Consider the following 12,209-nt stretch of genomic DNA (forward strand, 5'->3'; position numbering starts at 1 on the left):
CTCATTACTTAATGTTTCTTATTATTTGCTAATGCTTAATGTTCATGATGCTTGATGTGTCAAGTCGTACTTCTCTGGTCAAGGGCGACAGAAATGCAGCTGCTGTGGGGAAGTGACATTGACTGGAGACAGAGCTGCAGAGTATGACCCAGGAGGTGTTCTTTTAATCTGTCTGATATGGAAGAATGTGCTGTTCGCGAGCTAAGCTAATCAAATCAGTGAAGACCTACGTCTAATCTCACCATTATGATTTACAGTCTTTTGCTTTGCTTGGGACCTGCTATCTTGTGTTTCCCCCTCCTTTTAGACGCATTTGAATTCTGGGTAACTAGGGACCTCCTAGTTAGGATGGCAGGAGGTGTGCGTCAGAATGTGTTGGAGATCTGTAACTGAGCACATCTCTCCGTTCTCCTTGCAAGTAAAATTCAAAACTGTTGTCTTTGCCTCATTTGTTTTTCTCATGTTTCAGGTCGTTTGAACCTAACAGTCCAATTGTACTCAGATTTAATTTTAAATAGAAAAATACGACAGCGGACTGTCCAATCACAACAGCGGGTGGTCTGGGTAGGCTTATTGAAGGGGTTGGGTCTATTAAATACATGAAAATAAAAATGTGTGTGCGTGTGTATCAAATCTGTGTATACTGGAAACATCGTTAAATTTCTCAGGTGAATACTTTGGATTCTTTGGCGATGTAACAGGTGGCAAGACACAACTCATCAACACAACTGCACATCTTACGGGCAGAATCCTGACGTGTTCGGACTCGACAAAACCAAACACAACACTGCTTGATGGTGACACTGTGACTGCTGCTCCACCCTCTCTGGCTGAAGTCATCACAGACTGGTTGATCCACACTTAAATGGTTCTATCAATTAAATGCAGCTGCGGTTTTGCTCGACCATGGGATATAAAGTAAAACTCAAAAGGAGCCTGAATTATTAGAGCGAGACATCCTTTCTGTCCGGTTTTTACATGCTTGTGAATGTCCACAACCACCATGATTGACAGCTGCACATGGCTGCTCACAGAAACCTTGACTTCTCGTCTTCTTAACCACTTTGTCCCTTTTGGGGTGAGAGGGAGGGTACACAATCTTGACTCATCCAAATTGTACAAAAACATTGCAAATGTTTGACGTCTGAGCAGAGTTAATGGAAAACCTTATCAGGATTTCCAGTCAGATCAAGCAAGCTGGCAGTGTAAACATTGCAGACGAGAATAAAAATGGAGCCGGAGAGCTGAGCTGAGCTCTGTCGCCCACCAAGCAGCCATGATGATGAAGCTCCTTCTGCTCTCCGTAGCGCTGCTGTTGGTACTTCCTGCGGCTCGACCTGAATGTTAGCCTCACAGGGACTTACAACACAACTCCAACCCTTTAATCTTTAACTGGATGTGAAAACGTCTCATTCTTTTCATGCAGCTCAGTCATCGTACAATGTGTCAGTTCCCTTTGCTGTGGTGGTGCAGGGCAACCTGAACAACACGCCTCTTTTGAACTACAGCACCGGCACAGTCTACAGAGGGATCCTGCTGGGTGGACTCAACAGACTCATGAACTCCAGCGCAGGGTTTACGTAAGAATGTCACATATTACTCATGGGGGGGGGGGACTCATTTGGGTTTTATGTATGTTAGCCAATGATAGGTGAAATATTGATCAGTCAGATGGTTCTTCTGCCAGGTTCACCTACACGGAAGACCCAAACTACGGTCCATACTTGGAGAGCGTCAATGGCTTGGCTGGAAGTGATAAAGACCGTACATACTGGGAGCTACTGGTCAGGACTCCAGATGGCCAACTAAATAGATCTGATGTTGGTCAGTTCACTGCAAGCACTTCTTTAATCTCTGTTGTATTTTTACAATCTCTAACACGCTGCTGACTTTGCAGGTATCGGATGTTATATTCCAAATCCAAATGAAACAATCATCCTGAATTTTACCAAATGGTGATGAAGCAGCAACAAGTTTGAAATCAGCACCAGCGCTCAAATAATTACACATGCACATCCAGGGTGGCTGAATGGGTCTGGTTATACTGGGATATCGGGGGAAATGTGTTGCTTTGTGGCAAAAACGGACCTTCAAACAACTTCATGTAAAATCTTACGAGCAATTGAGTTCTGTTCAAGTCTTTGTAAGGAGCTTTAATGTCATTAGTAGAGCGCAACACATTTGCTAACAGGTGCTTATCAAGCTGTGGCCTTGTGAGCTCCAACAAAACTGGCAAGTCAAACATTTATCAGAAGACTTTATGCCAATGTTTGATTTTCCATGGTTTTTAGGGTGGGTCCTACATGACTACTAAAATCATTCTACTAGCAAAGGGCTGTCTGAGAGTTAAGACATGGTTTTATGGTTGATGCCAGTATTAGGTTTAGGTCAGAGTCAGAGGGTATTTTTTGATGACTATTGAGCTGGTTAATGTATGATGTCTATGAAAGATAGAAATACCAGAATGAGTGTGTTCCTGTACTTCTCTACTAGCAAAGTGAGGACATTTTGGCTGGTCCTCATGACTTCAAAGGTCTGTTTGAGGGCTAAGATGTTGGTTTTAAGGTTGAGGGCAGATTGTGATTATTGAGCTGGGTAACATGTCTATGAAAGACAGGAATACGAGGATGTGTGTGACATTTTGGCTGGTCCTCATGTCTTCAAAGGTTTCTTTGATGGTGAAGACATGTTTTTAGGTTTTTTTTAGGTTGAGGGATTTGGGTCACAATCACTTCCAACAAAGTGTGAGGTCCCAGTATTACCAGTCCATTTCTCCTTTATTCTCTAATGTTGAAATTTATTTGGAAAATTCTTACTTCTGTCCAACTACGACATTGCTCAATACTAACAATATTTATAACTAAAGCACTATAAAACTATAGTCGATACAAAATGCTGTATGTATGTAACCATAAAAGAACACAAGACAAATACTAAAAGCAATAAAACAATAAAAGCAGGATCAAAGTCTTGTACTATGTTAAAAGCCAGTGTGAAAATGTGTTTTAAGGTTGCTTTTTAAAAAGTATAGGAGCCTGTCCAGTATGTAATGGCAGGTTGTTCCACAATTTAGGAGCAGAAACAAACAAAAAAAAGAATCTTAAAAGTAACTACAGGCAGCCACTGGAGAGGGGCCAGAATAGGACTAAGTGCCCCGGTCCAACACCTGTTTCAGCAAAATAAAGAATCGGCATGGATGCTGGGTGGAGAAGAAAATGATTAATTTATACAAGAGACATATTTGCATATTTTATTGTATAGTTAAAACATACACATAGTTAAAAACTGCATAAATAACCTCTATTGATCCTGTAGGAAATTCAGCACCATAGTTACAGCCTGTATATATATTTATCTTGGTTGCAATGACTTTTATATACCCTTTACATATCTGTGAACTCTGTAAATACAAACATATAGATTGATATAATAAACATATATCATTGTGTGTATATATTGTATATACCAGCACAGTTTTATTTGCTACTTAAGCACTTCTGGTTAGATGCTAACTGCATTTCGTTGCCTTGAACTTGTGACATGTGTAATGACAATAAAGTTGAATCTAATCCAATCTAATCTAATCTATTTAATACATACAATCCAAATGATTATTCAAGCCTTTTGTAGGCGACTCTTTGAAGATTTTCAGACTAAAGTTTAGTAAACTAAACCTGACAGTCAGGAAACGCGCAACTCTTGCTGCCAGGATTTTTTCTTCAACTTCCCTCACTGTCGTGGCCTTTTTCCAGCTCCGATAAAATTCAGTCACTTCTTTGTGTTGGATCAGAAGGTGTGTTAGTGTTAGAATAGGAGAACATGGAGAACCAAACAACGATACAACCAATTGGTGAGACAAATACATGAATGGCATCCATTTAACCGCTTTTCTCCATTAATGACTCGGTGTTACTCTCTCCAGAACTGTGTGAATTCTCACTGTTTTTCAAGAATACAATACAAAACCGAGACGAGGCGTTCAGGGTCATGATGGTAAAAGATCAGACCCTCCTTGAAGCCTTGGAGGCATTTAACTACCACAAATTCAGGTAAGGTATCCAATGATAGTCATTTGTTGTGCGTGCGGTGCTCCACTCTGCTAAGGGCGCAGTTACTTCCACACGCTCACTTTGCTTCACACTAATTTTGTTGCACATGGCAGCTTTGAAACCAAGAGCGTGCCCGGCAGTGGACCGTACGTGGCGGAAAGGGGAAGGGGATAACAAGAGATTCTGGGAGACCCTTCTCTACACCCCAGAGGGGAAAGAAGTGAGACCTATCAGTAAGTGAACTGCACTCTTGATAAATATAGGTGGGAATTGTGGATAATTTGGCCCCTAACAGACCATAATAAGTCACTTATTGGTGAAACATTTAGTACCATCTAGGCATCTTTTAGAAGGACTTCATCAATGTTCTCCCAATAACCAGATTTAGGCTGCAGGTGGTGAAAAAGTTCATCATATGATTAAATCCATGTTTTACTCTCTCAGATCTTTCCTATCAGCTTTGCCCAGATGACAACGTGTACCTGAGGTTTACTCAGCTTTGAGTGTGATGGCTCGTGACCAAAGGATGTGATTTTGTTGAACTTTTGTCAAAAACTGACAAGCTGCAATAAAAATATGTGAAAGTGTGTCGCTCTTTTCCATACACACAACTATACACGTATGCGAGACAAGCAATATATGTGGCAGACACATATTCCAATTAATTTTTTATTAGTTTTGGGTGTAACACACAATATGTGGGGAAATGAGCTTCCTGCACTTTGGTTCTGGGCTCATCATTTAGAAAATAAGGAAAGCTTCACTTTTATGCATTTAGGCACCTTCACCCTGTTATTTTGTTGGGTTCGATATTGCTGTTAATGTAAAGGTGGACAAATCTAAAAGGACAAAATAAAAACTTTTCCAAAGGTTGAAAAATTGTCTTTGATTCAATGCCAGACTCTGATTTAAACAAAGCAATATACACTTTAATGTGTTGGGGGAAAACAATATTAACAGTTAACATATATAATTAAATTCAGACAATTCAGCAATACTACAGCCTCCCCTTCCCCATCCAGCATATAATATATATTCACACAATCATTATGAAGATTTGGAAGTACTTAAAGCTTCTTATTCAAGAAAAGGTATGTTTTATGTACAGGTACATTTTTCTGTTGTCATTTTTTTGTATAAATGAAAAACCTATTATTCTCAATGTTCCTTTTCTTTGTGTTTAGAAAAGTGCATCTCCTAATAAGAACTCCAAAAAAAGGTATTAAAATTAATTGGAAAAAATAATAATTTGGAGACAGTTACATGTAATGTCAATATTTGTTGTATTAAGGAAATGTATTTTATTTTTTTCTAAATGGATTATCTAATTTTAGTGTTATAAATTTAAAGCATAACTTAATCACAATCAGTAACAACCAGTAAAGAAAGTCCCCAACAAAAGTTTGAACCAGACAAGAATTTAACTTGTTAGTGGTGTACCGTTAAATTCTATTACACAAGGCCACTGAAGTAGCCTGTGACTCTTAATTGTCAGTTTCTTTGGTCTAACAAGACCCTAAAGACAATTTCTGTTTAGCGATACCTACGAGGGAGCCACCGTATCTTGTCTTGATGATGAAGACACACATGAAAAGACGCCTTGGTGGCACAGCTTGTTTTCATGCTGCATGGTATGTTCAACAGAACTGAAGTCATGTTCAGAAAATTAGAGTTGGATACGTTTGATTTGAGACATCATGGCCTTTTTGTGTTTCCTCAGTGTTCTTCCCCAGACACCATTATAGAGCCATCACCATATTCAGTGTAAGCATTCCTGTTTTTTTGCTTCCTTTTTTCTATCTTGAATTATAAATATGAATTAAACTCCTACTGGCTTTCAAATGTTAGGGAATTAAAAATTAAAAATCCAACCAGGTCAGCATAGATTGGCTCAGGATTGAAATAAATGGGACAGATAGGATCCCAATGTTGTACTAAAAACTGGTCATTTACAATTAAACTCTCAAACACTGTACTTCCCATTTGTGTAGAAAGTAACCTGTCAATTTTAAAATGTTTCCAATGCCAACTCTAACTGGCAATGACTTTATTCAACAGGCCTTTTCCTTCTGCACTCAAGAAAAACCAAGAAAAAATACAAGAACCAGAAGAAATAAAGGCAGTACCGAGGAACATCCTTTGCAAGGCTCAGAAAGATAATAACAGTATTTTAAGAAAGGTGACATTTTCAGAGGAGAGATCTACCAGGTCAGAGGAGATCGGTCACAAATTTCCCAGGGCTGAAACGACACCTGCAAAAACATTTTCGACTGTTCAATCGTTTGGGTGAGTATATCCACCAGATGTTCCTCCCATCCGATCGGCCCGGTATGGTCAGTCAGTGGTAAGTCGTTATTCTGGTATCATTGTAGGCTTCCGAACATCGGCCAGACCTGCTACATGAACTCCAGCTTGCAGAGTCTCCTGATTTTGACTGACTTTATGAATGATATCAGTTCATTGGAGAAGGATTGGAGACACGTCCCTGGAGCCAAAATGCTAAAGGAGCTATTGAAGCTGAGGAAAAGCCACACCTCAACAGACCAAAAAGCTAAAGTCAAGCTCCTTCTGTCATTCAAACTGGCCGTCAGTATGAATGCTCCTGCTTTCATGGGAAACCTCCAGCATGTGAGTTGGCTGATTTCACTTAGTTCATTGTCTCTCGTCATCCCAGCTGGAAGTCAGACGCCCTGGTCTTGTGTTTGCAGGACGCTCATGAGTTCCTGACCACGGTCCTGGATCAGATTAGCATGGCAATGAGAGCCGCATCAGAGCAAAGCCTTCAGAGCATCGTCTGCCCCGTGAAAAAGCACATGGATTTTTGCGTCAACTCTGTCAGAAAATGCAAGAGGTAAAAGTGCAGTCTTGCGTTGCTGCTATTGTCAGAAGCATGATGCTAATGTCATTTTAATGTCAAATATTTCTTTACTATGAAGCTGCAATATAAAGAGCGTGAGGAAGCTCCAATATACAAACTTGTCTCTGGATGTGATACCTGGAGCAACGGTAGAGGAGATGATGCAGAGGTACTTTACGGTGAGTTCTGCCGGTCCTCATCCTGTCATGTGAGCACAGTTGGTTCTGTTTGATTTTTTTCTTGTTCTCTGCCTCTTCTTACGCTGCCTGTTGTCTTTGCGTTGTTTTAACAGGAGGAAGAAGTTCTGTTCAAGTGTGAGTGGTGTGAAGGATGTAGATCAGTTCTCAGTTCATCTTTGGAATCTCTACCACGGTGAGCCACATCACAACGTGGTCCAAAGCGTTTTTGCGACAGACGACCGTCAGAAATTGTCAACCTGACAACTGTCAACCTTTTCCTGCAGTGTGTTCATCCTCCAGTTGAAGCGATTTTGTTTCTTTACAAATTCAAAGATATCCGACCCTGTCAAGCTTCAGAGGGACATCATAGTTCGATCTGCACAGGTAAAAAGTATCCCTACCACACAATATCTTATGAGCGTTAGCAACATCTCCTTTTCTCAACATTATTGAAGGGTGCAGCCTGCTACAGTCTGGTCAGCGTCATCAGTCATCTCGGGACATTACACAGAGGTAACCTTTACAATTGTCTGACCTTCAAAAGAGCTAAAATCTTAACTGCAACAATCTCCCTTCTTTCAGGACACTATGTCTGCGATTGTATTTATCCAGACAGGAGCTCAGATGACTTTTCAGACCCCTGGATGATGCTCAATGACGCAACTGTCTATCCAACAAATGGGGCTGAAGTTTGTGAACAACGGAGCAGGTTGGGCTACATTCTATTTTACAAGAGAAATGTAAGAACCCACACTCCCACTGTGACACAGTTAGTAAAATCTGGAATTGCCTGACATCATTCTAACGTCGTGTCTATTTGTTTTGTTCTTAGGATGTGGATGTCAGAAATGATTTTGAATGACAGGCTATAGACAACCTTGCTGACAAAGATGCTAAATATCGCCGAAAAAGTTAAACTTGCTGAAGGAAGGTAGAAGCTATGCAGTTGTCGGGCGTCATCACGGCATAAATGAATCTTCGGTTTGTTCCATAGAGGAGGAGGAAAATAACATAAGGAGGACAGCAGCAATAAGTTTAAACAAGGATGCAAAAAGGGTTTTAACTGTCCGCCACAAGACCATCGTAAGGATGGAGTCTGCTTTAGCTTTGTGGATTAACAACTGCAGGAAAAGAATGTTCCGCTGGATACCAACGTTATCCGCACAATTTAAGGCCCAAAAAGATCGTTGGACTCTTGTTACACCCTGCAACATCTTGTTGATGCTGTGGACTCGGATCAAGATTTCTCACTAAAGGACTACTGGCGTCGGTACTCCATTGCTTCATGTCTCCAAAATATTCAGATGGCTATTCAGGAGATGAAAGCTGAAACCTTGAATGCCTGCTGGAAAAAACTGTGTCCAGAGGCAGTGCAAAACCCGAACGGAGACTCCGTTAACGAGATCCGTCGCTCCGCGGTAGGTACAGCTGTGAATCTAGCTAAACAGCTCGGAGGAGACGGCTTTAATGACATAACTCCTGATGACATTAATGCCCTGATTGATGCGCACACACATCCGCTGACTGATGAAGATCTGGCAGAGATGACAAAGCCACCAAGCGAGGATGAGGGACAAGGGGAAGAAGAGGGGTAACATTTCAATACATGTATTTAAAATATGTATTTTCAAGTTGAACCTATTTTCTAATTTGTATTTCATTTAATTGACGTCTTTATATTTTCTATCAAAATATCTTATATTTTCAATTTATGGTGTCCCGTTTGGTCATTTTCATGCATCAGCAACACAAGCTAGCCCTCACCAAAATGAACCAGATGTTCATATGCTCTGACCAGTTAGCTCAGGAAGTTAAGAAGCCCTGAAACTGCTTCACCACATTGAGACAAAACATCCTGCATTGATAGAAAAGCCCTTAGAATTTTCTTTAAATTTGAACATGGACCTGGAAGAGGTTTTTATTATTGGAGCCACCACATCCCTACCTGAATTGTGGAAGACTTTTCAGCATGAAGCTAGACCCTGGTACAAGAAAGGATTTGGTACAACTTGTTCAGATACATACAGACATACAGCTACAGAGATCTACAACATGTGGACCAAAAATATAAGCTTTTTTACTTAAAAAAAACAACGGTTTATAGGCATATTTCTGCTGTAATTTTATTTTTGTACGCTATGATATTTTGTTTCATATAATACATCTTGTTTTTTAAAATGCTGAGTTAAAAGCACAAGAAGTTGCTTTTTAGCAATAGTTCTTTGTTTAGCAATTTAGTTTGTTTAGGTTGAACTACTTGTAGTGTTATGAGCTACACGTGCAAATTAGCTTCACCATCACTGAGTATAGTTGACTTGATAACAAATTCCACGTGTTTGTTTGTGGATTAATACACACTGATTAATACTTTACGTTGATTTTACGGACATTTTTCTTCCCGCCAAACACGCTATCAAACGTTGTTGCGCCACCGGAAATGGCGGGGGCAGTGTTGGGTATTGTGCTAGCTCAACCACACGGTTATGAGACAAAGAAAAACCCCTGGCATTTTAGAAAACTTTATTTTAAAAAAACGAAACAACAACTACACACATTTACGATATTTATTCGTCCGTGTAAACACACTGTTTAAGAATATTGAGCAGTGACAGAAAAATGAAAAGTATCCGTCCGGTTGAGCTGAACCCAAAACCAGGTGGGAGGCAATGGCGCCCTCGGATGGACAGAGTTCGTAACCTCATTTGAACTTTCACTCAAACGAAGACGATTTAGTATTTTAATGTTTTGCTTTTTAAAAAAAAAAAAAATAACTCCAGAGAAATCCAAACGCTGTGGAGCTTCTGAAAGGTTGGATGAATTATCAGACATGCATAATTTTATTAAACCGCTCAGGTTTATGCTGTGTTGTGTACCGTTCGGCTAACGCTAACTGATGCTAACGCATGGCCATAAGGGGCTTCCTATTCAGTCGGTCATACTTTGTCTTTTAACATTTTAAAGACGTTTTTATAATTGCCAAATGAATTTGTAGCTAATATGTCACTTCTTCAGAGCACAGGCGTTTAACATAATTTACCGTTTTGAATTGGTAAATTAAAATTGTATGTATACTTTGTTTTTAAACGTGGCCCAAAGCTGAAGCTAAGCACAATGCTGGACACTAATATCTGTGTGTGTTAGGATTCATCATGTCGTTCAGACACAGGTTTTAATGCAGCCTGGAGGTGGATGCTGCTCGGAAGGGGGGTGGGGGGGCGTGGACGTGGACGTGGACACGGGCAGGTAGGAATTTCAACTCTTATTCTGGATTGTGGAAGTTCTGCTCCAGATATTTCGAGTTGCAGTCTTTGTCCCGTCCACGTGGTGGCGCCAGTGCTCCGTACGCGCTCCCTGCACTTTTCACCTCATGTCACAGGCTCCTTCTGCCCCCCCCCCCCCCCCCCCACCCTGTGTTTTGCTGAAGGAATGACTAAAAGTATTGGGATTTTTCATATCTAACCCTACAGCAGCAGGTGAAGGTAGATTTGAGCACTAAGGGACGTCCCCCATCGAGCTGCGATGCAAAGGGTTAAAAACCGGAGCGTTTGTTGCAAATTACGGAAGTTTCACTGAAATCTCGATCAGTTTCCGTACTAGTTTTGCCACATTTAGGCTGAAGTTTGTGCAGCGGTTGATTGTTGGGATGAATCCCCCCGCAGCATTAATGCAGCTTTTAAAACGTTGCGATTGGCGGTTTTGGCGTTTCCCAGCTCTGATTTTGTTGTCTGTTTTCCAGAAGGTTCCCTGTGGTTTTATCCCCGTCAGGCAAGCCAGCACGAATACCGCGAGCACGCTCAACACGTTGGCGTGCTCTCCGGCTACGTGTTATTGCTTTATTGACTGAGAGGACAAGAAGAAACAAGGACTTTCCGCAGTTATTGGTCCCCGCCTCCCGTCGCAGCTTAACACGCGTTGCACGTCTGTGTTTGCACAGGAGCAGGTGGACGGGCGGCCGTCCGTTATTGCCTTTCAGATGCTGCTCGTTGGGCAGGTTAAAGGTTGATGAAGGTGCATCGCGTTTGTCTGACCTTCTCATCCCAGACAGGCGGCGGAGCGGGGGGGGTCCCTGGGTTGCGGCTGAGGGGGCAGCCAAGCTGGACTTAATGACAAGGCTTTGTTCAGCGCCACGGCTCTTGTCAGGATCGGCCCGAGCCAGACAATAGCCGGGGTCACGGGTCCTCTGAGACCTGGGATGAGAGGGCTAATGAGTCAGGCTCAAGCTAGGAGGGGCAGGCCGGTGTGGTCCGCAGGCTGAGACGCTTCTGATGCTGCCAGCTTCTGTCTTCTCGTCCCTACTGGAGGGACGTCTGCTCAGAAAAGCTACCCGGACCGTCAGCCACAGGTTAGCAAGTTAATCGGCTCATCAACAACAATAGCAAGTGCGCTCTGACATGGCAGGTAAGCTCCAGTTGCAGGTGCCAGACAGGGAGGGATGTTGTAAAGGCCGTGGAAGGATGCCGATAAGAGCAAATGTCACCCCTCAAATGTGGCCAAGCGGAAGAACAAAGCAGCTTAAAGTTGCAGTTGCGAGGCTGAGTAAACCCCTCAAATCCGGCAGTTTTCCTGCATCAGCCTTTCAAAATGTCCGTTGTTGCCATGACACCCCGGATGTACCGGTGACGCACGTATATGCATCCCCGTGAAAACAACCCCCCCCCCCCCCCCCAGATTATCACTCGATTTCCTTCACGGTGCCAGCTCACATGAGCTTCCTGTGTTGACTGTTGACCCCCTGTCTTCCATGTCCACCCCCCCCCCCCCCCCCCCCACCGGGCCCCCTTTTTGTTTGACTTTAGCCGCTTTTAATTTTGATTTGGTCGACGCGGCAACGGATCTTCCTCTGCCCTCGTCTTATCCAGCCGTGGCATTGACCTCTCATCTTCCTACTGACCCGCTGTTTCCCATGACCTCTGACCTCTCGGGGTCAAGCCCGCAGCCGTCTGGTCCCCCTTCCTCCACCTGGCTGCTATCTCCACCCCTCAGAGGCTCCAGATGGACGGCAGCGGCGCCGCGTTCCTTTCACTCCACACGGGAAACGCAGAATCCTGGATTTGTGCTTCCCACTGAGCCTCGATAGGATCCATAACGTCCCGATGGAAGGATCTGGGTCAGCGAGGGGCACCC

General features: G+C 42.5%; 2 protein-coding genes and 1 long non-coding RNA gene across 4 annotated transcripts; all 3 read left to right on the forward strand.

Annotated features, from left to right (window-relative positions):
* The first annotated feature begins 1,184 nt into the window (after positions 1-1,184).
* On the forward strand, positions 1,185-2,116 carry LOC130535176 (transcobalamin-1-like). Its single transcript, XM_057050096.1, has 4 exons — positions 1,185-1,343; positions 1,427-1,580; positions 1,688-1,824; positions 1,898-2,116. Exons 1-4 carry the CDS (start codon positions 1,277-1,279, stop codon positions 1,957-1,959), a joined length of 420 nt encoding a protein of 139 aa, XP_056906076.1. The 5' UTR covers positions 1,185-1,276; the 3' UTR covers positions 1,960-2,116.
* A 1,488-nt stretch (positions 2,117-3,604) lies between these two features.
* LOC130535183 (uncharacterized) lies at positions 3,605-5,784 on the forward strand. The gene is made up of 5 exons (XR_008953042.1): positions 3,605-3,850; positions 3,923-4,049; positions 4,163-4,282; positions 4,494-5,680; positions 5,770-5,784. It is a non-coding gene; the product is annotated as an uncharacterized LOC130535183 (long non-coding RNA).
* Positions 5,785-5,920: 136 nt separating this feature from the next.
* On the forward strand, positions 5,921-8,636 carry LOC130535162 (ubiquitin carboxyl-terminal hydrolase 29-like). Of its 2 annotated transcripts, XM_057050072.1 has the most exons (9): positions 5,921-6,335; positions 6,422-6,677; positions 6,758-6,900; positions 6,986-7,085; positions 7,199-7,278; positions 7,370-7,469; positions 7,541-7,598; positions 7,668-7,825; positions 7,918-8,636. In XM_057050072.1, exons 1-9 carry the CDS (start codon positions 6,091-6,093, stop codon positions 7,945-7,947), a joined length of 1,170 nt encoding a protein of 389 aa, XP_056906052.1. In that variant the 5' UTR covers positions 5,921-6,090; the 3' UTR covers positions 7,948-8,636. The 2 variants fall into 2 exon arrangements, with proteins under 2 accessions (XP_056906052.1, XP_056906050.1); XM_057050070.1 differs by having other exon boundaries at positions 7,668-8,636.
* Positions 8,637-12,209: the final 3,573 nt, after the last annotated feature.

The sequence above is a fragment of the Takifugu flavidus genome, chromosome 12, assembly GCF_003711565.1.
Source record: "Takifugu flavidus isolate HTHZ2018 chromosome 12, ASM371156v2, whole genome shotgun sequence".
NCBI classification, from domain to species: Eukaryota; Metazoa; Chordata; class Actinopteri; order Tetraodontiformes; family Tetraodontidae; genus Takifugu; species Takifugu flavidus.